The sequence below is a fragment of the Bombus bifarius genome, unplaced genomic scaffold (assembly GCF_011952205.1).
Source record: "Bombus bifarius isolate JDL3187 unplaced genomic scaffold, Bbif_JDL3187 scf7180000007990, whole genome shotgun sequence".
Lineage (NCBI taxonomy): Eukaryota > Metazoa > Arthropoda > Insecta > Hymenoptera > Apidae > Bombus > Bombus bifarius.
The window spans coordinates 2,317,681-2,344,918 of record NW_022884371.1 but is presented as its reverse complement, the minus strand read 5'-3'; the positions used below and the strand labels follow the sequence as shown (position 1 = coordinate 2,344,918).

The 27,238-nt window shown below is 43.1% G+C and overlaps 1 protein-coding gene across 4 annotated transcripts in view; it reads left to right on the top strand.

Annotated features, from left to right (window-relative positions):
- Positions 1-11,587: 11,587 nt before the first annotated feature.
- LOC117205353 (protein grainyhead) overlaps positions 11,588-27,238 on the top strand; it is a 162,081-nt gene continuing 146,430 nt past the window's right edge. For 2 of the 4 annotated variants that reach the window (XM_033443667.1, XM_033443668.1), the window contains exons 1-2: positions 11,588-12,588; positions 16,169-16,493. In XM_033443667.1, the coding sequence (XP_033299558.1) occupies positions 16,431-16,493 (63 nt within the window). In that variant the 5' untranslated portion in view covers positions 11,588-12,588; positions 16,169-16,430. The remainder of the gene's footprint in view (positions 12,589-16,168; positions 16,494-27,238) is intronic. The other 2 variants (XM_033443666.1, XM_033443669.1) reach the window with 2 other exon arrangements.

Here is a 27,238-nt window from a genome sequence, read left to right as displayed (position 1 = left end):
ACTGCCATAGACATTTCCACGTTCTATGCTCAAAAGGGAGAAAAACCACATAGTCAGAGGATAGTAATCGAAAGACGTCGCTCGTCCGGTCGAATTTCCTCCGATCGAAGAGTAGAGACAAGCGTGGCCGCCGCGAGGGATTTTCTTGTCGGTTTCGTAGCAGCTCCGTGCCGGCCATTAAGGCCCCGGCAGTGGAGAGTCAATGAAACGCTCTCCTTATCCCCCGGCCGCTGCATGTCTGAGCGGGGTAACTGTTTTCCGTTCTTGCGAAAAGTTAACGGCACGGAGCGGCGCAATTTCGCCGGCTTCACGGAGCCAACGGATACACGCCGCGCCAGTAAACGGAGTCGCAAGAACGACCCTCGGGCATCCGCGCGATTTTCGCGTACCGTTACAGAAACGCTGCCTTAATTTGTTCACCGAACGATCTATCGGGACAGCGAACAATGTGTTAAAACGACCGGCCGACCAGAGAACAGTCTAATTAAACTGCGGATTTTTATATGTTTAAGGAGGACTTGGAAATGGAAAAATGCACGGAACGAGCATTTCGGTAACGTTTGGTAGGCAAAGCAAATTTTCGCTTAGGTTCTGTTGCTTTACGTGCTTTCATACAAATATGAGTTTGCATAAGTAGACACAGTCTGGCCGTAAGTTTTATCATTCTCTATTACGCAATTCTTATTCCTATTTTAACATTCTAAATCGTTAAGAACCCTTAACTAGAATGTTATTAGTTAGTATGAACGTTATTTAAATAGAGTAACACGTACGTATGTGTTGAGGTTAACTGATAGAGGAACGAGTGGATGAATTTGTAATAGAAAAATGTATTGAAATAAGTATAGGTATAAGTATAGGTATAGTGTATGCTGATCCAGATCCTCACTCTTCCAGTGTTACAATACAATAGGAGGAATGACAGGGAGCACGTTGATATATTTATAGCAAAGGACATTAGCAAAAAGTTAACCTTGGTGTGTAGCTCTAGCTGAAGGCTATAAGAAACAGCAATAGAAATCTACTTATAGCTCTTTTGTTTCTCGACCTTGTAACCCAAAACAAAATTTATATTCAAGGGCACAATAATATGGACCTCTCCTTATTTTGAATTTTTTTCACTAAATTCTATTCTTTTCGTAACAGCAGTTTTCAGGTCACGGATATACAAAAGAAAAGGTGTAGAGTTTTTCTTGAAGTAATTACTTCAACAATATGCATCGGGGAAAAGGACATAATTTTCGTCATTTTCTATTGCGTTAATGTAATACTTAACATAGATCGTCTTACATTATTACGGATTTCGTAAAGGAAAGTGGATACGTGAAGTTACAATAAGAAGTTAAGTTTTACAGTTTCTAAAGGCGTGTACTATAATCTGGTTCGTGAGGAAGCGAAACTTCTCTAACGTTGATAAATGACGTATGATCGTGACGTGTGAAATAATTATACGTATTTACAACAACTGGAGAGCGGTAAGCTGCGTGCACTTTGCACGAGTCAGGCGATCGTTCATAAGACGTGTCAAAAATATTTCATACGGGATCGTGTCACTGCCCGAATATTATTTATTATGGATGAACGTACAATTATTTGATAAATATCTGTCTGGTTCGATCGTAAAAGATCGAAACGGAATATGTAGCTACATGAACAATGAAATATACGAAAACAATAAATAAATTTAAACATCGAGAGACATGCATTATTCATGCGTCATATTTCGTGGAGCGCGCAACGATTACGATTTTACTTTACAAAAGAGTCGCGTTGTAACGACACGCGCGGCGCGATAACACTGCCGTTTGCTTTATGTATCTCCACAAACGTACCTCGCGTCGCATACTTAAACCGCGCGGCTATTTTGCATCGATAACGTCAAATGCGCTTAACGCCTGATCAGCCACGTTTCCTTCTTGTAAGTACCGAAATTTCTTAGTACGAGTATCCTCGCTAACTTTTTCACAGTTTATCCGTATTTTTTTTCACGAAACATATGCCAATGGTATTCTCTGATAAGTAGATTGCGGATTTTTACGCATTCGTAGGAAATTTAAAAGCGTATAAATATAGAGAACGCGCACGTCAGATAGAAAATTATATAAAATTTTCAGCGTGAGTACTCGTGATATTTAATTGCCGAAAAAAATTGTTGCTTAGATTCGATTCCTTTAATTTTCATAAATATCCGCCGTCTATTAATAAGCACATCTTTTACAAAGATCGTACGAAAGAAAATCGACAACATAATCATTACGTTGGTGAGTATGAGATGTGACTTTTTTAAGATTTAAGTTTCGTGAGCTAATACTGCTTATTAAATTTTTCTTCTATCTGTTCAATTATCGACTGCATTAACGAAGGAGCAGTCTGACGTAAATTTACGTATGCGCAATGTTAATTGATACATGAATGACCAAAAGAAATTGCAAATTAAACGTTGCAACGTTGGTCTTCGATGTGTTATACAAATTAATTGGCAGGTTTTTACACGGCGCGTCGATCGATGCATATCGATCGCGTGTGCGTGAACGCGTTAATCGACGAATGGCCGAAAGACCGCTGGAAGTGCGCCGTTAGAGAGAAGAAAGTTCTTTTTCTGGACCTCGACAGCTCGGCCTCGCCGCACGCCGCCGGCATCTCCGTCGCGACGTCGTTTCCTCTCGCGCGCGCGACTAATCGCGTCCATTAATCGTGACTCGATTAAATGATTTCGATTTGGACACGGTCGCTTAACAGGCCAGTTTTTTCACGCTATAAATAGTCCTCTGGCAAGACTCGCGCGCCAACCGACCGCTTTGTCCACGGGATTACACAATACGATTGAGAAGAAAGGAAAGAAAAGGCGTCTCTGACGATTTAACGCGGACGATAAAATGCGCTCGCCGATTCGCGCCGGTTTCACTTCGCCGACTCTACCGAAGTCGTTTAAAGAACTGGATCCTCCGAGGGAAAAATTAGAGATAAGAAAATAAATGAGAAAGGACAGAGTTGCAGTGGATGCGCCTTCTAACGAATACACCAGAACAATCAAATATATAGTAGCTACAAGAAACATCGACAAATACCTTTCGTTTTCTAACGAAGCATTTTTTATCAGGTTCTATATTTCATTTTCGTATTATCAAATTTCTGCAGTCATACTATCGTAGACCTACTAAATCGGATGAAATTTAATATACGTGGATAATTAATTAACATGTACGCGCTATAATAAATACAATACTGCATCGATGGTTTCTTTGTAGTCAATGTACATGTACTTCCGCTAATTGAATCCTAGAGCCCGCTAATACTTCAATTAATGATATTTTAAACTATGTTCATAAAGGTATCTATATGTGTACATATACAGTTGTTGTTTGAGTTTGTATAAATATAATACAACAGAAAAATCATAAACTTTAACGATGCTATTCAAAACATTTAAATGAGCTTTGAACAGTATTCAATTTAGAATAAAGTATGGACGATTACAAGCTGGTTTTCGCCCGTGCGCGAAAGTAACGAGGAGAAAACCACGCGTGTGCACGCCTCGGCTGGACGAGAGCTCGTTCGCTTTCCGCACTGACCGATTCTCAGGAATGGGAAAGTCGGCGATAACAATCGCCGTTCAACAATATCGTGCGAGCAATAAGCGTTTCATTACCTTGCAGCTTATCGACTGTCATACGCGCGAATAATGGTCATGGTATTGCAGAACCGTAAGCAATTGCGTGGATACACTCTTTCACGAGGAAGAAACGAATGAAATCAACAATAACAACGGACTGATACTTTTCGGTAATAAATTTTGTTTTATGGCCTGATTGTTATCCTATTTGAATCTCTCACACTGTAATGGGCGGTATTGCGTAATGACCTTTCCTTCTATATCGTATTTCACTTTTTTTTATATAATACCTTATAGTGAGTCAAATATATCTTTCAGTGAGAAGAAAAATTACTCAAAATTACAGAAACCTGTAGGGAAAAAAAATATCGATAAATACCTTCACCTTGCTTTTTGTCAAACTAAGCAGATATCCTATCTTTTGGCAAATTAATTATTAATTAGGAATGAGTTTCGGCGATGCGTAAGTGTTAAAAATATAGGATCCAAACTTGATGCGTACAAAGAATTCAACAAACCCTAAACGCGACACGCAACACGATGTGCCACAAAAGTTAATTATAACTTAGGAAATTTATACTACGTATTAGATTTTATAAATATTCGTTTAAATATAAAAAAAAAAATTAAAAAGATACAGAAAGACGACCTATCTCAGGAAAAAGTTCTCAAAACTCAACGTAGCTAACCCCATCTTTGGTGTAAGAAACGAAGGAACGTATTATATTCGTAACGAATCCCAAAAGAATATTCCCGATGATATTCCTTCTTCAATTTCTTCGAAAGTCTGCGGCGTTGCATCGTGCAACACAGTACATCGTGACGCATGAAACAACGACGCCGCAAAAAGCGCAAAACAAACAGGCTGTTCATTCACGCCAGTCAAGTTCACGCAGTCCATCATCGCGGTCGCGAAACTTCTCGACCCAAGGTAGAAAGCTCTCGCTCTCCTCCTTTTCTCTCTGAGAGAGCTCGATTAACTCGCCAACCTCGCGTCGGCTATAAATCTGCGAAATTCACTGTACTCTCAGTCCCATTGGACGCGATGAACACGTCTCGGAACACGTCCACTCGCTCAACCTTCGACTAATCGTCGAATCGCTCGTAGCTGGAAGCGGGGATCGGTCGCGACTACTTACACGCGGCTTCCGTGACACGGCTCGATAACGGCGCCAACGGGCTGGCGAAAATCGTAAATTTTCCGCGCGATTAACGCGACTCCGCGGTGTAAATTAACGGAGGATCGTGCGTTCCGGCGCGACGCACGCTCGAGCAGATAACCTCGCGTACACGCGTAACACTTTCGATACCGTTATCACGACGCGCTTCCTGTCGCCGACGATTGGAAACGCACGGAACGGCCGATCAACGGCCGCCGCTACACGCTTCTTTTTCCACGGATTTGTAATTAACTGGGAACGAGCGCGGCCCGCTTCGACGAGTTACGCGCGCAACACAGGCTCCCGGTGAAAGTTCCAGCCGAGCGTTACTACGCGTCCAAGCAACCGTTTTGCACTTATTTCTCCCGTGGCTACGTGTATAAGCTGAATGGTGTGGGCTGCATGTAGTTTGGAAGTTTGCGTGGGATGAAATTTTTTGTAACTCGAACGACTTCGAGTAGCAGCGGCGTGTGGTGGAGTTTCGGTAGGTTGGTACAGTCGAGGAATTTGAGATTGGATTACGAGAGAAAAATAGGCAAGCTAAAATTTCTGATTAGCTACATAGATCGAGAAGCTAAATTTGCCTTGAAATTTACGATTCGTTATGCCATTTCCTTCTGACAAGCAAATTTATGGAAATGTGTCTTTTTGGAAAGTTGAACGATAATCATGTGTGAGTAGAAACAAAAACAGCAGTTGATTGGTTCAGATTCTGAGTAACTTGCATGTTAATTTATCTCGCTAAAGATTATTTTGTGTTAAACAACTTTGAGCTGTGTATCGAAGTCTTGGTAGGGAATGTTAGGCAAACATATTAATCTGTCAATGTGTCTCTTTAAAGACGAGGAACGAAGCAGACGAATTTTCTAATGTTAAATAATTTTAAGTTACGTAAAATTTTAATAGGTAATATTTAAAGAATATCGTTGATATGATTTTCTCTCAAGGGAATGTTGTTTATAAGAACGGATAAAGAATGAAGTTTGCTTGGAATTTATTCGAGTTTAATTATAACGAACATTTCTGCAAAGTATAGTTGACTTGCTAAGCGCGGAGGCATAAAACTCGCATTTGTGCTCACGAGAGGCGCCATTAAACCACAATGAGTCACTATCTTCTTTCTTTCGTAAAGAAGACGTTCGTTGACTTCGTACTTAGCAACTTCAACCTATTCGCGTCCTCACAAACCGCACTTCAAAGTTTTATTAACGTGACAAAATTGTTATCCTCCCGTAAAATAAATCCTAGAAAACTTTCTTTAAAGCAATGTCCGACGGAAGAAATATTCAAATAGTAATTTTCCAATATATTCAAATACATGTACCTTATGAAGTTTCCTCTTAAAGATCAAATATATAAATAAACAACGTATATTCGATATTTTAATTAATACCAAACTCTTACGTCCGAATTAATAAATTGTTAAATGAATATTATCGAGTAAAAAAGATCCGAGAAACTTCTCCAGAGCGATATAACGAAATACTTGATATCCACTTCTATTTGTCTAAACATTCTCGATAAAAATAAACAATGAAAAAGAATTATCTCGCATTAAAGAATGAAACAAAAACGAACGTAGTGTAATTACGTTGCGACACGGAAGAGTTGAACGCGAGGTCAGTGGCGACAATCGAAGTCTCCACGAAGATTCGGCGCGACTGACGACTTGTGCTGGCGTCGAAGTCACCGCTGCGATTAAACGGCGCGCTCGTGTTCTCGCGTATAATGGCCGGCGACCGGTTCACGCGTTTCATTCAGAGAGACGTCGATGTTGCATCTATTCACGTGCACGGCCACAATACATCATAAACTACCTGTTCGACGAAAGACCGGTCACTGGTCGCTCTTGCCCGCGTTTCGAGAGTAAACAGAGAACCCGTGAGGGATCGTGCGGATCGAACAGAGGCGGCTCGTCGATCGACAGGTACAGAGGTGTTAAAAACCTTTTTACAATCAGCCGAGAAAAAAGATTAGCATCTCGACGTGTACATTAGGATCAGAGTATTATTACTCTCTGCTACTTCAGATCAGAGACTAAAATTAGAAAATTTAATCGACCCAAATTACGCAGAAAAAGAAAAGGAACAAACACAAAGTATTCCCTGATATTTTTCTCTTGATTTATTTGGCATTTGGGGCGTTACGTCTGCTTCAAACAAAATTCCAGAGAAGCAAATTCCAAGTTTTCAGAGAGGAATGCAATTATTTTTCATGCGATTCGGAGAAATCTGCCAGGCTAGTATAATCCACGATGAAACGACTACAGCGATGAGAGGGAGAGAGAGAGAGAGCGAGAGAGAGAGAGAGAGAGAGAGAGAGGAATTTTCGTGGTCAATGACAGATGACTGTGCTGTCGCGGAGGACGCGTATTTCAGAATCATACACGCAATTACAAGCGACACGACCTACGTCAAAGTTTGTCGATATTTCTAATAAAACGACCAATCTAATGTATCTATCTAAACAGCATCTAACTAAATTTATGTGGTTTATTGCAATAAACGTTCGAATAAAATGTACGAATCATTCCTAATTAACATAAATTGAAATTTTCTCTTCAGATGTCCGTGAAGAATTCTTTCCCTCATTTTCATGAATTAATAAAGAATTTTACCGTTCTCCGTTAATCGCGATGAATCAAAGAAAGTTAGCAAGTTCATGTGAAATAATTCCACGCTATTATATTCGCTGCATCGCGGTTAAGATGGCACACGGAGCCGTTAAATCATACATTTAAATCGAACACATGACATACCAAGTATATTTAAGTAAACTCATTAACTTGAATGACGTTTCCAGGTCACCTTGACTTTTTAAAATCTTTCAACTTCAAAGAGGAATTCTGTGACCTACATTATCGTAACCTTGACGAGATACCGAACTTTAACATCCCTAAATTACCACTGTATAATTCTTCCATATATCTTTCTGTCTCTGAACAACGAGAAACCTTTTAACAACCAATTTACATTTCTCAAACGAAATCTATCAAGTATACCATACATTACTGTGATCTAAAAAATATTCCAAATTTAAGTATCCTTAAATCAATTCTATATAATATTTCCATATTACTCGATGTCTGTGAACAAGGAAACGTCGAATTACATGTTAACAACGAATGACTTACGTTTCCTCCCTAAAAAAAAAATACCTAACTAACATACTTTATCAAGAGAAAAAGTTGGAGGAGATAAGGATCTTGAACATCTCTAAACTAATTTGTCTAGGTAGCTCTGTATCTCTAAACAACGAGAAGCCTTTCAACGATAGATAAACTACTCGCAGAAAGTATCTATGAAAAATAATTATAATCTACACTAACAATCGATCACTCGTCAAATTGACCCTGTAACACATCGTATCGTCCAATTTCCTCGCGGCTCGAATCCTCAGCTCTCGCTGGATTCTCTCCGAAGGTGAAGAAAAACTCGAGGTCGTATCGTCAGAAGAGAACGCCGTCAACCGAGCAGAGTCCCCTCTCCCCGACGAAAATGTCGTCGTTCCTCCTCCTCCTTGGCGAAGTCGATCCGCCCACGCGGTTGCGTGCAGCCACCCACGCGGTAACGTGCACGCGTAACGACCAGCGACGATTCTCACGGGAAGGCGTGCGTATTCAAATGATCCGGCCTCGCGTTTCGCCCGGTGCCGTCCGCGGCCGGCGCCGTCACAAGCCCACCGATCCCCTAATTACTCCCTGCTAAACATCGCCGGGAACATTCGGCGTCAGCGCGACGCGGTGCAACATCGCTGCCGCGCGAGCAATAATTTCCTTTCCTCCTCGCTGAAGCTTTTTACTCGCGCCCGCGCGCAACTTTATATATCTTTTAAACGAACGAACAGCAAGATCCCTCCCTGAGCAGGGTCGCAGCGCGCGACGTAGCCCGAGGCTGTCTTCTCTCGCTGGCTGTCCATTTTTCACCAGTCTCCCTCTCGCTTCATCCTCGTCTTTCCTTCCTTCTCTCTCCTTCCTCCTTCTTTTTTTCCTCCTTTTAATTCCATCTCCTCCTTTTTCTCCTTTTAATCTCTCCCTCGGTGCGCAGGCCTAAGAGGACCAAACAGGGAGGAGAAACCAGAGAAGAGAAAGAGGCAGAAGACGTGTAAGACAGAAAGGGAAAGAACGATGATTTCTTCGTCCTGGTCGCTCATTTTCTCCTCTGCCTCTCGTTTCTCCTATCGAGGAGGGCTCGCCACGCACTCTCTTCTCTCCTTCTCGGCCTTTTCTTCCTCTCCTCCTCCACCTCTCTGCCTTCGTCTCTCTACTTCCACCTTCTTGTCCAGCCGGCTGACTGGCCGACTAGCCGCCTCCCCCTCGCGCGGCATCCCGAACTTCTCGCTCTTTCGATCCGGAGTCCATCTCCGCTCGCGTAGCCGGCCGCCGCTGCCGCCGGCACCAGCAGAAGCCAGCTACGGCAGCTTCGTTTCTTCTTCGCTGTGTCTGCCTCTCTATACCACTCTCCTCTTCTTTTTCTCACGCACAGAGAAGAGAGCGCACACAACAGAGAATCAATAGCCACGCACATGTGTCTGTGACTATATCGGTGCACGGACCGCTGCCTCCATATCTCGTCTCGTTCCTTTTCCATTTTCTCCTTTCTTCTCTTCCCTCCTCGTTTTCCCTTCCTCTTCTTCGTGCGCGTTTCTTGTTGCTCTTCTTCGTCCTCGTCTTCTTCCTCTGCAAGGGTGTCGTTTTTTGCCAACCGTCGAACGAGCCTCATAGAACGTCCACGAGGAATCTCCTCCTCCTTTTCTTCTTCTTCTGTCGCCGATAAAAAGCACGATAAAAGAAGGGGACGCCGGTATCGTTCACCGTCGCCGCCATGCCTCTTCGCCGGGAAGACGCGATCTTTCTAGATCACGTACAGAGCAGAACTGAGCAGAAGAAAACCGAGTATGTCTTCTGCAAAAGCATATCTTCGTACGGAAAATTATGTCGGAAGCTGTATAGAACGAATAAACCGAATGGTATAGAAGCGTACAAATAATCACACGTGGATCGAAATCCACGTTCGTCTCCGTTCACCTTGGCCGCTCGACCTTAAGTCTTCATAGGATGTCCACAAGTATCTCGCGGATATCTGGACATCCTTCTCAAGGTGGGAGAATACGGCGAAGGTGAAACGCTTCGGGGATCGAACGAGAGACCAGGACGGTCTTCGGCGTCGAGGGGAGAGGAGAATTACGATAATCTACGTACGCGGTGTCCTCCTTCTTTGTCTCCTCCCGGCTGGACGGCCAACTCCCGGGAATATCCTTCTCAAGGTAGCGAGACGGACAAGGAGAAAGCCTTAGGAGGCTCCATTACGTGTAACAAAGACACGAACGCACGATAACGTTCGAGCGTACGTGTGTGCCAATGTCTTCGTTTCTCCTCCGGTAAGGTAGGCCAGGTATCCTTGTCAAGGTAGCAAGCCAGAGGAGGAACGAACGACGAATAACAGACAGGAGAGACAGAGACGATCCTGGAGACACGATAATGCCGGGTGGCCAAGAGCCCTGGCTGCCTGGCTGCCTCGTCGATGACTCGATGCTCTGTTTGTATCCGTGCAGGTCGCCGTAGAGAGACGTTCTTCCTGTCTCCGTCTCGCCATAGGCCCATCGTATTCGCCTTCTCTTCGTTCAGCGTTGGCTACCTGCGCGCCGACTATCCTGTCTCCCGATCCCTCTCCTCTCCCTTCCCTTTCGCTGCTCGTGTCCTTCTTTCAGATACGGCTCCTCGTCCCACCTGAGCTCTCTTACCTTAGCCTAACGTCGGAGGAGAGAAACGCAGAAAGAGAGATAGAAGTCATGTGGAAGAATGAGAAGGGAATATCATCAGATAGCTCCGTCTCACCACCTCTCCACCGCAAGCTGCTGGTGTACCTATTGCTTGGATTCTCTTCGAGAGGAGTGGGAGTACGGTCGAGAAAACGCTACAGGTAGGCGACGAGAGGGAGCAGGAGCTCTGTGCGTGGTGTCGAAGAGAGAGGGATTCGTGGTGTTAGAAAAGGAAGGTGGATCAAAGGAGAAAGAGCCCAAATGGGGAGGCGTCGTAGGGTGGCCAGGTAAAACGACGAAGAAAGATATAGAAGACGGGTGGAGCGAGAGGTAGAGAGGAGATTCGGGAGCGAGGGAGGCTTACACGAGATGGTGGAGAAAAAGAGTGAGGACGAACGCGTGTCAGGGAAACGATCGGTGGTACGAGAGAGAAGGAACGAGAGCGGGAGAGACGAGAGGCAGCTTGTGGAGTCGAACGTGTGTGTTGGAGGAGAGAAGAGAGGGGGGTACGAGACACGGAGCCAAGAGCGGGATGCTGGGAGGCGGCGGCGACGGCGGCCATGTTGCCGTATCCCGAGAGAAGAGAGAACGATCCGAGAGAGCACCGTGAGGCTGCTTCGTTTGTTGCTTGCAGCGGCTGCCTAAACTTTGGGTGGTTTAATTCTACCTGTTGGGCCGCACAGTTCGGGGTGTAGTGCATCCGTTCCACCCTCGAGTTCGCCTCGCCAACACACGTTTCACGTAGAACAAAACGAGAAGCTCGAGTTCTCGTCGCGCGGCTTCGACACACGACGTCGGTCGATCTGTCGCGCGCGGAGGTATAGTACGCTCGCGTTCGCGATTCCACGGCGACGATGTCGTCGTGCTTCCCGTACAAGCTGCCGTTCACCACGTTCACGTCGTCGCGTTCGTTGTCGCCGTCATCGTTCTCTTTGCCGTTGTTGTCGTTGTCGTCGTCATCGCCGTCATCGTCGTCGTCGTTGTCGTCGTCGTCGTCGTCGTCGTCGTCGTCGTCGTCGCCGTTGTCGTCGTCGTCGTCGTCGTCGTCGTCGTCATCGTTGTCGTCGTCGTCGTCGTTGTTGTTGTTGTTACTACTGTGGTCTACGTCGTCGACGTCGTTAAAGCCGCGGCCTGCGCGAACGTGCGCGTGTGCCTGAAGCCGGTGTACAAGTGTGAATCGTGGACAGACGATCCGGTTTGGAAAAACCGTTCCCGGTCCGGATCCTCGTGACTCGTCGAAGAGGGGTGTGCGCGAAAGGAACGATAGCGCTTGGTGACTGGCTAAGCGGAACGCAACGCGGAATGAACCAGAAACGAGGATAATGAGGTGCGCGGAGTGAATTTTGTGTTTTCCACGGTGCTTCTTTCCTACATTTCTTTCTCACTTGTGCGTCTAGTTGGAAGCAAACAACCGATCGATCCGATAACGAACCATATCGTGTCGATATCATTCGTGGAAACGAACAGAAAAAAAAAAGAAAGAAAGGAGGGAAGAGCCGTAACGACGGTTTTTGTGCGTAATCACCGAAAAACCGTGTACATACATGTGGTGGTAGGTGAAAAACTAAAAAAGAACAAAAAGGGCTACCCGCGACAGTGGGTTCGCCCTTCGACGAGGAGAAGTCTCGAAAATCTCGTCGAAACTCGCGGCAGATTCACGTTTGGTACGGGTGGATCCATCGCGAAGGTGGTGACACTATCATCCGTGGAGATGTGATCCGGAACACAGGAGGGACGCTTAGTAGTTTGTAGTTGGCCCCCTCCCCCCTCGCCACCCCACCAGCACCCCACCAGCACCCCTCGACCTACCACCTACCACGTTCTCTACCACCTTCTTCTTACTGCTCTCCACATACGTACACACGTCTACACGCGCGCACTTTCAAGCCATCGGCACGAAGATCGTCCATCAATCCATCTTCTAAGAAGAATATCGACTTTTCTGTATCGAATGCACAGAAGACTTCCTCCCTTACGATCCAGCGAGATACACTTCGAGATATACATCGAGATACCCCTCGGATACGTTTCTCTTTGTACGCTAGCCCCGACAAAGTGAGTATCTCGTCTCTAACCGTGGGATATCTGTCTGTGGATGAGATGTCGATCGTTTAACCGCGTCAATGCTGTGCACCTCTTTTCCGCGGATGTTCACCGGCTACCTGCACGATGACGCACAGGTGACGCGCAGGTGAGCCGCCGGTAAACAACTTGCACGTCGACGACAAGTGGGATCATCCGGTTCCCGTATATCTCTTTTTCACATTTCTTTCGTCCAATTGACTCCAATCGATTTTTTCTTTCCTATTCTATCGCCGTAGGTCGTTTTAGATTAGCTTTAGATCAACTTTAGATCAGGTTTTTCCTATAATCGGTTTTTAGTCGAACTGTACGCTACAGCCGTGTGCAAGCTAGAGTTTCGAAGGATTACGTAAAACGGTGCACGTTCGACTGGTAAAAATGGGCTCGCGTTCAGAGCTGCGATTGCGTGCGTTCAAACGAACGAGACGCGATCAGCATACGCGTTCCTGGTAGAGCGAGTGAATGGAAGACTCGCAAATATAATTGGTCCCGGTTTAATGGTGGCTGCTAATGGAATCGCGTAGTTCTATACGCAACGTAGATTTCTTTTGGCTTTACATAACGACGTTTCATATCGCGACCAGGAGCATAGATATTTGAAGAACATTCTCGAATGGTCCATATCTACGCACTACGTCTCCATTACCTCGTCTGTCCTTCTTCTTTCTTCGTTCGATTCTTCATGGCCAAAGAGACAACACGTGTTAATCGCGAGAAAGGATGCTCAATTCCCACGGTCGAAAACTCGCCACTAATTCTCACTCCCGAAACACTGCACGAGGAGGACAGCACCTCTATAAAGTTGGAACGTTCGCAGGTAGTAAAAAGGAGGAGCGTGGTTGACTTCGTGGGCCAGGTAAGCTTCGAGACGAGCAAACATCTCGTTTTCGAAGGCCTCGAACGGTCCAAACTTCTTATTCCGATTGGATCCACTTTTAAGTCGATCCAGTCGAGAAATTCAGAAGACACCTGAGACCTACGGACTCTCTCACACTCTTCTTCTTTCTCTCTTCGATTTCTATGTTCACTGTACGAGATCACTACGGATCAGTCGAATCACTTGTAAAAGGTTTTGCCCACGAATCGATCGGACCCAAAATGCCACACGATAGACACCACGGAGCCGGTTAACGCGCCGACGTGCCTAGTGCCTCGTCTTCGAGACACCAGCTCTTCTACCAGCATGTACTCGAGCTCTCCGTAGAGAAGCTTGTTCCTCTTCGCAAAGGCTCGTCGAGTCCTCCGTCTCCGAAGGCATCGTCCACTGACGCGAAGCGAGGGAGTACAGGTACTTGAAATACAAACGGACCCACGGAGGTGGGTCCAATCTGATGCAGGGTTCCCTTTGAGAATCAGGTTAGACCGGCCGAACCTGCTCCTCTGGCTTCTCGTCTCCGGTCCGCGGTTGTATACCGGCTTCGTGTACCTACTCCTTCTCCCCAGTCGCCCCAATCTCCTTCTTCCGCGTAGTAGGTAGGCAACCAACCTACCTACTTCCCGCCACCCTGTTCCCTGAGAAGTCTCGCTCTTGCACACGTAGGCCGGTTCATCCATCGCGTTCCTCTTCCTCGCCACCGACGAGTTCGCATAATCTTCTTCAGCCCCCGGTGTCTCGTCTTCCAGGAACACCATCCTCCTACTGTCAAGCCTCGAGAAAACGAAGAAATCACGGAACAAACTGAATAGAATCGTCCTCGTCGGAGATACACGTCGGTTCTCCTACGCTTTCCTACGACCAACGACGGTGTTCACGGTTCTTGCTTCCTCGTTTACGTCTATTATTACACCTGTCTATCCGTCAGACAGGCGGTCGCGGGTTGAATTCCAGTTTTACGCGGCCTGCCCTCCTTCCTTAGCTGGCTACCGGTAGCCACGCGGTTGTAGTAGGAGGAGATGAACGAGCCGGGAGAAGAGGGAAGCCAACTGGTTTTACCGACTATCCACCTGGTGAACGACGACGCGGCGCAAGGGCCCGAAGACGGTGGAATTCGTGGTGTCCGACTGGTTTGGCCAACATCCACGGATTCCCTGGTTCGACCGGCCACCGCGCACGTGATAACTGAATCAACCAGAGCCATCGAACCTGCTATTCTGGCTTCTGAATCCGGCTCTCTCTTCTTCGTTTGTCCGCTCTTTGCTCGTCCACGAACAGTCGCGTGGATTCGCGTGGTCTCTCAGCCACCGCCGCCCTACCCGATGGCCTTCCTGATTCCTCCACCGATCTCGTTCTTCCGCCTGGACGTCACAACCTGACTTGCCAGGGCAAAAATGCGGCTGCAGCTTCCTGTTCGACCGCGACTTCTTCTTCTTCTTCTTCGTCTTCTTCCTCTTCTTCTTCTTCTTCTTCTGTCGGATACTAAGGCGACCGGTTCGACCGCTTACGTTCCTCTCTATGTTGTGGTTCCGTTGCGGCCAGATTGCCAGTTTCGCTTCTTTCTTTCGCGGTTGACGTTTAGGGAGTCTTTCACCGAAAGGAACGTGTTCCAGTATTCGAGAGACGAGACAGGAACTTTTCACTCTCGGCTACCTGGCGGCTGGGTCGGTCGGTTCGCTTGTCTGACTGTCTGTCTGTCTTCGACGCCGGTTTATTACACCTGTCTATCAGAGCCGCGACCGCGAAACCGTTTCCAGTTTGACGTGCTTGTAGCCGGTTCAAATGAATGGAGGAGAGGCGAACCAGCTGGTCCCACTGATTGCACGTTGCGTAATCGTAAACGCGACAGAACGTACAATACAAGATTGACGTCTTCGCTTTGGTTAGCTCATTTTGCAGCATGTTCAGTGAATGAGAAAAATGAAACTTTTAAATAATATATTTTCACGTTGGTTATCGACGTCCATCGTTCGGCTTCTCCTTGTCAAAGGAGCTCTAATGGTCACCATTGGACCCATGTTATTAAATTTACGATGATTACAATAAAACATATATTATTGAGCAAAAACGGTACCACGTAAATAAGTAGATTATTAGATTGTAGAATTAAAAGTGCTCCAAATTCTATTGCAATGTAATGTATTTAAGAAAATTAAATGTTATGGTATAGGATAGAATACGTGAGTTTATCACAAGCTAAACCGATCAACTCAATTGTTTATACATTTCTCAATGTAAATTTTCCTCGGAATAAATAACGTTCTTCCATACGCGCTGTGTATCGCGAACAGATGGCATAAACAAACGGAAGTCTCAAGGCAAATTTAAAAAAATAGCGCTGTGACATCATTACTTTTCTCTACTGCCTGATACACGCAGTTGATCAATATGGCCTTTGTGAGTGACTCATATAAAATTCGCGTGGCAGTCGACGTGTTAATTACTTTTTTACATTTCTTTTTTTTTTACCTTGACAATCCGGAATTCGACTGTCGAATATTCTCAATGACACAGCCTGACACGATCAAAATTGACTCATTAACGATACAATCTGCTTCTTACATCACGCATAATGATCTCATTTTTTTTTATTTTACCCTCGTTCTTTGTTCGTAGTCTTAACTTATAAAAACGAAGGATTGTTACATCTCTCTTTTTTATTTCTCGTCCGTTTCGCAGGTCCTCACTGGCTGCTCCTCTTCTTCCGTCCAATCACGTGCCATACAACGCTCAGCAGAAGACTGTGATACGCAACCCCGCATGCTTAGAACCCGTTCGTTCCCGTAGAGGTTAGTAGACGATATTAGTCGACCACTAGAGAGGATCGAAGCAGAAAGGGAGAACTTTGGAGGAGGACACGACGTCGCGGGATAAGAGGCTCGTCCAGCGGAACGCCACGATTAGACGAACTGGAAAGAGAAGTGGAAGACTGCGCGGGAGAATGTCGACTTGCACCGACGAGGCCGACAACGCACCCCTGCACATGCAGGAGGCTCTGTCCCCGGTTAGTCTATTCTTATTCTTTCTACGTTACCAACGATTTTTTACTTTTCTTTCAAATCGTAATTAAAAAATTATTTACTATCCCACGATATTGCATAACGAAAGGAATAATAAAAAATTTAATCAACCGATAATTCTCCATGTAACTTGGAAATTTCGTCTTTCACTCTTCCATATGGAACTTTCACTGTTAGGTAATATGTCCCTTACATTCATATAATATTAATTTTGTTTCTTGAACATTCTCCAGTCCCTTTATAGAGACTCGAATTTTCTTTCGTTGTAAAATTATTTAAAATAATTTCATTTACACTCGTTACTTGGAGTGTACATTGGGTCTATTAAATCTTATTATATCAAATCTTTGTATATAGAAAACAAGATTAAACGCGATCCAGTAGTCGCGAAATAAAAATTGTAAAATAAGATTGGACGAGGGAAATCGTTTAATCCATCTGTGAGGCAGAGATTATTTAGAGCCGAAGCGATTTCATCAGCTTCTAAATTCAACGAAATCTTCGCTGTACCACGTTAATCCCATTTACAGAGAAATAAATTTCTCGTAAAATTCCCAAGAAAAGAACTCGAAAAATGCTTATTAATGCGCGGCAGGCTCCGACAAATATAAATTCTACGATACGTGTAAGATTTTGAAGATTTCTTGGTAGATCCTTTGAGGGATGTTCGTGATTAACGTTCTCTGAAAGGATCGCGCCGCTTCGATTTCGACAATTCATGGAATGCATTGGCATGTTGCATGGGTCTCTTCTCGTGTGGGTCATCGTTTGACCTTCCTCCCTTTCTCTTTCTTTCTCGCCTCTCTCCCACCTTTCTACCATCGTTTCGTCGGTACCACCCGTTGCGTGAAATAACGAGAATGGCGGACCGACGAGATTATTGCCAGTTGCGTTGTTCCAGCGTGGAACTTCTGGAACGACCCTGAGACGCCGTCCAATGATGGACGTAAATACGTGGACCAAGGATTCAAAATCGCTCGAAATCGATTTCTCGAAAAAAAAGAAGAAAGAAAAAAGAAATGAAAAGGTAGAACAAAAATAAGATGTTTTCCTTTTTCGTCTTCTTTCTTCCTTTCTTGGGTTGATTAGGATAGCTAATTGCACGAAATGGAAACCGAATATCATCGAGGTTAATTGGGAACAAAGGTAGATAATCCGATTGGTTCGTAATTGATTCATTTGGCGGTTTCAAATTCTCTAATACGAAGAAGATATTTTTAGTAGAAAGAAGATATTAGTAATCGTACGAAATTTACAAAAACTAACTTCTGTATTTATTTTTCACCGTAATGGTATGTTTGCTGCATATAGTATATAGCATGGCCTATAGTATATAGTGTAGGATATAGTATAGTCTGATTGGTACGGAGAGATCGACTAATTTAGATTTGGAACGTTCTAATTGAAAGAAAATACTGGCGAAGTAAGAAATTTTCGAGAAATGATTCCTGCGTTTATTTTTGATCGCAGGTAATCTGATTGGTTCGTAGACTGACTGATATAGCTTTGGAACTGTCTGGTAGAAAGAAGTTGCTTCTTTATCTTCGTACTTCTTTTTTTCTTGATTTAATCTTCTGTGTTTATTCTCGATCGTGTGTAATCTGGTTGGGTAGACGATTCATTTTGGTTTCGAACTCTTGTTTGAAGAGAGTAAAATGCTGGAGGATTCGTTGACCTCTGCTAGTCACGCTGTTGTTTGTCTTAACGAAGACGCCTCGCAGGTCTGGCATGAGAAAAGGTGCGTCATAGAATCTTCCTTTCACGACGAATTTTTGGTGTTCCGGGAATAAGTTTAGAAGGTGCGTAGGAAGTCGTATAGATTCGTTGGTTTGTTCAGAAATTTTAGTACCTTGATTCTTCGTTCTCTACCTATTCTATTCTTCCTTAGAATAATTTCCTCTTGCACCACGCATATCGTAATAATTTTTATCATTCTAATTTTCACTCCAATGTATCACAAATTAAATTTAATTCAACGATGTAACTCATGGTACGGGCGATTGATAAATATTCAAGAACATGTCGAACAACTAATTAATTCATATATTCATAACAAATAATTATATAAAAAAAGAATTCACAAACTTAGCGCGTCGCAAGACAAAATTCAAAAAGGATTTTCTTAAATCCATTTTTAAGTTAAACGGGATAAGAAACAGATAAGAAAGACACGGTGGTTTCTTAAAAAAAATATACGGTCTAAAAAAACAAAGATAAAAAGAAAATTTTGTAAAGGTATACAACGATTGACGCTCTCGCACGAAAGGAAAGATTCGAAAAGAAGATGAAATCAAGTTTCTCTGGATCCAAGAATGATTCGACGATTGTATGGTGTCCCATTCGAGGCGCAGGCCGAACCCTCGAAAAATCTAAACGAATTCCAATAGCTTATCGGTCTAGGGTGATGTGTATATCGTTCTGGGACGGCCACTCCTCGACACAGAGAAGCCTGAAAAGATTTTTACTGTCACCTGGCCGCAGGTTTTTAACCTCACAATAGTATACCTGTCGCTTAAAAGTGAAACTCTGTAGGACGAAAGCCCGTTATTTGCGTGGCGTTGCTCGACAATGGGAAGACCGCCGCTTAAGCGGCTCCCCTAAGAATCTTATGGAGCCCCGGACATTACGGAGACCAAATCCCTGCTGGAATTATTACGCTTAATCTGGTTCGTGAACGAGGTGATACAATTTACGGCAATGGAATGGAATTTGCGTCGTTGTGTTGGTAACTCAACACGTGGAATTTCTTTTTTACTTTTTATTGTTGTCGTAACAGAAGCACGTAATTATAATTAAGATAAGAAATTAAGATAACGTTTAGGAATGTGGAACTTCGTTTTTATTTTTTGTTGGCGTAACAGAAGTATGTAATTATAATTAAGATAAGGAATTAATTTAGTATTTAAGAAGCTGCGTTGGTAGGTCTGGGAGGAATACTTAAAAAAAAATTGTTTTGTTGTTGTTGTATAAAACAGTATAAAAGTATAGAAATATCTTGTTAACTAAGTCTTCATACATATCCATCCGATCATCACAATAAACGTCAATCAATTTCCCCATTTATGTCGAAGGATATAAATAATTACGCTTGCTTCTTTTTTCGCGCATGACTGAGTCAGTTACAATGATTTATCGCTGTTGTCCAGCTCATAAAAATTAGATAAAAATGAACAGGCGCTAGGTTCTTGGTAGAATCGATTAAAATATTAAACAACTTTTGTCAAAGCTATTCTATGTAAACCTGGTCGACAGTAAAACTATACCTACATCAACCTACACGAATGGGGAAAAAATTATGAACTAGCTAATATTCAAAGTGACTAATCCGTAATTTCTATAAAAAGATTAGTTTTTGCCAAATCCACCTGCACATTTCCATTAAAAAGAAAAAAAAAATAGAAAAGACAGTAAATCTAAATGGTTTTAGCGTCCTAATTTAAATAAAATTTAGTCAAACCCCATTTTCTAAATTTTTACTAGAAATTTCATCAAGAAGTGACGCGAATTTCCATTTCCATGGAAAAATTTCCGTTTTCGCTTTACGATCGAGCAGTAAGAACGGTTGCGAGATTTTCCATCCTGGCCAGAATCTTCGACGAATACCGACATTCTTTCGCGAAGGCGAGCGGTACGTCGTCGTCCATTCGTGCGAGCATAACCACTCATGGTTGGAGTCTCGAACCAAGCCGTGTCTCGAACTACGGGCAAAGAAGGAAGAAGAGGAGAAGGAGGAGGAAGACGATTTTGCTGTGTACGATGACTCGCCGGATTTCGCGTATACCTGATACTTGGGTCGAAGGGAACGCACACTCACCGATCGTGCTATTCATTATCCAAGTAACCGGCAGAGATTACTTAATAGAATCCGCCAGACTCCCAACTTAGACTTTTTATTCGATTTTTTTTGCCGCGGTGTCGGAAAGGGGGAATAGAAAATCTTTTTGTTGCTTTTTCTCGTCCTGTTGATTTTTTAAGATATATTCTTCTTTTCTTTTTTTTTTTTTTTTAGAGGCAATGGAAAAAGAATGTGTTTAACCCTTTCACTGCTTTTGAAGCTTAATATGTGTCGACGGCAATGCTCAATATACCGTATTATAGAAGATCTTTTTTATTCTCTTTACTCGTTTTTGTTGGTATGTTTAATACTTTGTGTTGAGCGAATCATGGCGATTTTTCGAAATTCCTAACTTTCGAATGTTCGGATTACCAAATTTTCCGATTGTCAAATACTCTGATATACAAACTTTCCACTTTGTTAATTTTTGAATTTACCCATTTCTCAGATACCTGAGTCTTCAATCTGCCCGGCTCTCAAATTCTTTGATATTTTAATTAGGGAACGCATGATATTTATTCCTGGTGTACGCACTCAATACCGGTGGCTACACGCAGTTGAAGGTTCAACGGAGAATTTATTGTCGGAGACGTTATTTTCGACAGAAATTGGTATATATTACACTTTTAGCGATACTGCGTTAATTTTAGTGAATTTTAAAAAAGTTAAACGAGCCAGAATTCCCCATAAACCGATTCGTAGGAATAATATAGAAGATTTAGTGCTCTGTCGGCTCGTATTCGGAACCGGAGTTAGTGATGAGACTTATTATAATAAAGACGGCTCGACGTCGAATAAAATATACAACCAATGAAATCAGCAATGACGAGAATCGTTCCAAAAGGATTACAAGAGCAACTGATTACTTTTCCTCTAGTAAAAAGCGTTGCTCTAACCGTTCTGAGTAGTGTATAATGGGAACGGAATAATGGTAGCAAGAAATGTTAGCGAGAGTTGTTTGGAGATATCAATCAAAGATAATGGCGGTAGGAGAATTTTTGTTTTCCTCTCCAGCTACCAGCAACGCGAACTACAGATATTGTGAAAAAAAATGATTTATTGCTCTGTACACTCTGGTCGGATGTTCGGTATACGCGCTAATTACATGAATAGTATCGCAGTGTCCGAGTGTCAACGATATTTCTTGCTTCTTATTCTTAAATTGTGATTGATGATGCAGCAATGATAATAAACGTTCGATGAACGGAATCACCAGACGATTGCGAAACTCTTCGAAGCGATCGATGATTTTCCGCCGACTGTTTAAGACTAGCTGTTGGTTAAGAAATCTTGAATGAATGAATTTTTAAGGTTTAGAATTTACGAGGTGTCTCGGTTACTGGGATGGAAAGATTTTTAACTTCCCAACAAACTTTCGATTGTTCGAATTTTAAAGATATTTCGGATCCAAAAATATTGAATCTGCAACGATTGAAATTAATTCAAATTGACATTACGAAAATTAAATTGTCAAATATTCGAAATCTCGAATATTTTGATTTTCAAGTACACAGATTTTCCTTCCGAAAATTCGAATAACCAAATTCTCAGATATTCGAATATGCAAACATTCCGTTTGTTCTATTTGCAAAACTCGAACTTCCAAATTTTCAAATGCAAATAATCTCAGTCATTTTCCAAGCCCATAAATTCTCAACCCTCTGCTTACCTGCATATCTCGAAGCTTGTTAATACAAAATTTCCAATTCTACGATTGGCGATTGGAAAAAAAACGTATGTAATTCAACGGCCATAAACCGAGCCGAAAAAGATTTGCATAAAGCGTAAGTGAAATAGCGAGCATGTTTACCGTGGGGAAAAAAGGGGAATAAACGATGGAGATATAGTGATACGATCGTCGACAAGCGTTTCTAGCAATTCCATTTAGCTTGGTTCGCCTGCGGCCACGTTCATGATGCTCGATACGCCAACAGGAAACTAAAAAAAATAAACAACGCATAGTGAACAATCGCACACAGTATTTCCATGATTACCGTGACTGGAAATAGCGACAGGAAGTCGCCGGGTGTAAATACATGAATATAATTAATAACAGTAATTTATTTCGGATCATAGTTGCGCCACTTTCGTTATTCAACGAAACTTAACACCGCAGTTAAACGCGCACGGGTCCACATTCTTCGCGACTAATAAACAATTATAAACAATTATAAGAGCCATTCAGAGTGGCTACAGAACAGCCCTAACGTTGTACAATGATTTTCCACCGCAATATAAACCGCTAATTGAACATTCACGAGAGTCAAAAATGTATTTTAATAGGAGCTGCTTGGAAAGATCGCGACTGACAGACCGCGACAATAACGTATTTTTATTTTAGAAGTTTATGTGTTTTATGGCGCATGCAATTAAAGCGTACCATGGACTAATGTAATCCGAAATATTTATATCAAGTGGTATGCTGTGCTAATAGGAACGAAAGGGATAGAAGGAGATACGAAAGGAGAATTGAAGTTGTACCGTGTGAGGAGTTTCGAAACGCCCGAAATTTCCAACTACCTAAATTTCCAAATGTGTGAATTTACAAAACCACGTTCCCCGAAGCTTCAATTCGCAAATGCGCAAATTCATAAGTATTTGAATTTACAAACTCTCGAGTCTGACCTTCCAAATGCCCAAGAATCGCCAGAAATGCCTGAAAATTTGCAAACTTCCAAATTTCCAAATTCTCCACGCGACTTATTACGAGCATACCTGACGCAAGTCAACCCAAAGGAAAAAGATTCGACGCAGCCAAAATCCGAGAAGAGGGCGAGAAATACAATAAAAAAAAAAAAAAAAAAGGAACGGAGAGCGAGTCGAAAACGAGGGAATGGAAGGAAAGGACGGGAAGAAATAACCGCGACGGGGCCGCAATAACAGAAACTCTGACAGGTGTACCGCGAGCAGACGAAGCTGGATGCCCGGACAGAAGAGAAGCGAGGAGCGGCCCGATATAACAAGGATTCAACGGCGTATCGCAAAAACCTTTGGACGATCGTGTACATCGTCTTGCGGAGGGGGATGCTGCGTGGAACGACGAGGCAAGAGAGAAAGAGAGGAGTGCGGGCAACAATGAAGGTTCTCCGGTGAGCTAGGACGCGTATACGCGCGCAACCGCTTGGAAGAGCGAAAGAAAGGCCCTTAACGATTCCACGTATCTTCGAGCTGGCGGCGCAGCTGCGTATTCCAACGACGTGATCGGCAATAAGCGAGCGCGCGCGACCCGCAAGAAGAAATCGACGAGGACGCGAGAGCAGCGGTCGCGCATCCGCTCGACCGACAGACGAGCCAAGGAGTATCGTCCGACCTGGAACAGTCTCTCACGGCCAGCAGGCCAATTAACTGTTATTATCAGCCGGTTCTTGCGTGTAAACAGAGGCTAGTCTCTGTTAGAAGGTGGTTAGAAGAGGCAACTCCATTCGAACCCACTACCGCCCCTTTTTCCTATTATTATTAAAGGAATCGATGCAGGGGAGCGCGATGAATCGCAAGAAGGGAAGGTTTTAGGGAAATGCTTATTTTGGGACAGTGATCAGATCGGGCGATGACTGGAAATTTGTAATTTTTCAGTGTTACGTGATCCGGCCTAGGACTCGAGCAATTTTGATCTCGGGTTGGAAATTGATTTTCCAACGCGATCGAAACGTGTTAGAATTCAAGAAGTTTCAATTTCAGGGTGGTTAATTGTATTTGACGACGAGTGGCAATTTGTAACTTTTTGGTGTAATGTGATTGGGAGTTAGAATACGGGAAATTTCAACCACGGAGTGGTAATTAGGTTAGAAAAAATTTTACAATTTTTCTGTATAATATGGTTGAGTTGAAGATACGAAAAATTTAATGGGATGGTAATCCCAGTAATCACAAAGGTTCAGCGACGAGTGGAAATTTGAAATTTTTGCGCATAATGAGGTTGCGGTTTAAAGTACAGTGGAAGATTTAGAGTTTAGCGAACGAGGTTATATTTAGCTTAGAAAGTTTGGAGAAATTTTGATTTTCCGGTGATAGTTAGGCTGGGTGATAAATGGAAATCGGCAAACTGTTTTTGCTTGTAGCGGATAGTGATAAGTTAGTTTTTCTACGCCCTTCCGTTTTAGGAAGCTAGTTTGTAGTTTTGATAGCTTACGCTACTTTGGTTTTATTTGCGACACAGACGTAATGATACCGATAGATATTTTTCTAACCAACTTCGATTCAGTCTATTCCATGCTCACGTTGCGGATCATTGGTCTCTAACCATCGCTTTTTATTCGATCAGCTGACCGCATCAATGTCCACTCCCGGCAGTTTATACATGTTTTACGACGACTGCTTTTTCTCCCACGGAAATGCAGTAACCACGGAAAATGGAAAAATCAACATCATCCAAACTTCTCGAACGTTCTGACCAATCCGATCCAATTGGAATCCTATCTTCACCGCGTGACTTGCTACCGCATCATGAGAATGAAGTTGTAAACCACGCTGCATCTATCCAGTCTCTTTTTCCCGCAGAACCTGATAACCTGAATTATCCTTCATTCTTAATCACTATCCACGTCGATATCCAAACGAAGTCATCTGTAATTATTCGCTCGTAACGAACTCATGCAGCATCGAAGCACAATTCGATGGCCATTCGGAATCAATTAGGTATAGAATTAACCGATAAAAAGAAGAAACAGAATGAAATAATAAAAAATCACACGTTCTATGTCGACTTACCCAATACGACAAAGACTGTTCGAAGACTATCTGAGAGTTAAATTCGAAAACCATTCGAAATCAATCAAGGTGTTAAATTTAAGAAGAAAAAATATAAACGAGACAGTACGAAACCATTAAAGATCGCTGGTTTCAAACGAACCTACGCAACAACGAGGAACGTTCGATGGCTATACCGGACAAAAATTTTACGGCTGTTCACTGAAATCAATTACGGAATTAACTAAGTAGAGAAAAAGCGAGAAAGAAAGAAATGAACGAGGAATGAAAAAAGAGAGGAAGAATCAGAAAGTCAGGACACAAGCAGGTACAAGGCCAATCATCGTCTAATAACTCTCAACACGCCTCTGAAGTACTATCGCGATGCCCGTGGTTACGTAATCTTCTACCTTGACAGCGATACTAGATTGAATCTATGGTACAAGGCCGTCGTTCGACACCCGGTCGTGTACGAGTTATTCAATAAATAATCCCGAGATAACATCCAGCAGGAGCTCTGGGAAACCGTAAAACGCGTATTCGTGAGCAGGATAAATAACGAATATTTCCTTTCTAACGATCCTCTTCCCTTTCATCCATCGATGTCATTTTCGAGTTGGCGCGTGTAGAACGTCGTAAAAACTAATACATTCGGTCGCAGGATGGCATGTGAATCAACGCGCTCGGACGACCGCGATAAATTTTCCTGGCGATCGCCGATTAGATTTCGAATGAAGTTGGTATACGCTTTCATCGACGAGTGCTCTTAACGTCATGTCATGACCGCGGGAGGCTTCGTAATCGAGCTGATTAATATTCGTCAAACATCGGCCACCCTCCGTGTGGGTTATTACGAGTGTTACCGTTCGCACACTCGTTTAGGAGAGCTAGTGGGACTGGAGGGTGTTTCGAGTATAAAGTGAACTGGGCTTTGAGCCTTTGCACCTGCCCGAGCGATGCCTTTGGCGGATTAAATCAATCGAGGATTAATTCTTCACACTCTGACAAGTATTTCATAGGATTGACCAGTTACCATGGTAGTATATTCTCGTGGAGGCAGTTTTTGGAATCGTAAAGTCTGTTTCGGATGGGAATAAATTGCAGTTAATTCTCTGAATATGGTGGAGGTTGCTGAAGTGAGAAATTTTACTTCGAAAAGAAGAAGATTGTGAATGTGAGTTAGAAGTTGGGTTTACAAGCTGAGAAGTTTTTGAACGAGATTGGGCAAAAGGATGATAAAGGTAAATTACCGACAAATCTCTGTATCTTGAAAGGCGTTTAACGCGATTGATCAGGATGTCCAACGCATTTCATGATACAAAAAATTGAGCTAGAATTTCTGATCGATGATATCGAAACTTTTTCGAAACTTCTCGTAGTACGAAAGATTAAACGATTTATTATGGCAACAAAAGAGAAAAAGAAGTGCGTATCTAATATATTACATACATTCTGAAAAAAGTTTTTGAATAAGTTCAGCCTGAACAACTTGGAATGTCATTAATCAACCCGTTAGACACGAAACAAACTGTACCGGGTATTCCCAGAAAAAAATAACTTATCATGTTGTCTGACCGATACTCGAGGCGACGACGGTGACTTGCCGCCAGTGAAACTCGAATATTAACCAGATGACTCACGATATTGTTAATTATGTTAATGGACGGTGCACGATCGTAAATGACATTGCACGCTCGTTCGTCCGAGGACTCCTCAAGAGATGTGAGGAAGGGAGAGAGAAGATTCGCGGTAATTCGGCCTGATTCCATTGGAAAGCGCCATAAACCGCCATAAACCGACGACACGTGGGAAATTCCAAACGACGTCGTTAGCGTGATGGGACACACTTATTCACGAGACGGCGGCAACTTTCTGAGCTTAAGTCCCTCCTTTATTATGTCTTTCTTTCCACTCCTTTTTTAGACACTTTTTTAAATGACGGAATTAGTCGTGGTATGAGCAGAAGCATTTTGCATCCTTTCTTTGTGCGAGCATGTTTAATCGCGTAATCAGACGAAGGAGATGCACTCGAGATAATTCTTCCATCTCGAGTTTTTATTATTTCAAATTTATTCAAGAATATTATCGCGTTTTGTTCAGAGCGAACGTTTATCGAATAACACAGCAGGATAAAATCACGCGTATATTAATACTGGCGACGTTATTTGTTCATACGAATGTTCCGATTAGAAGAATATTATGTAGAAA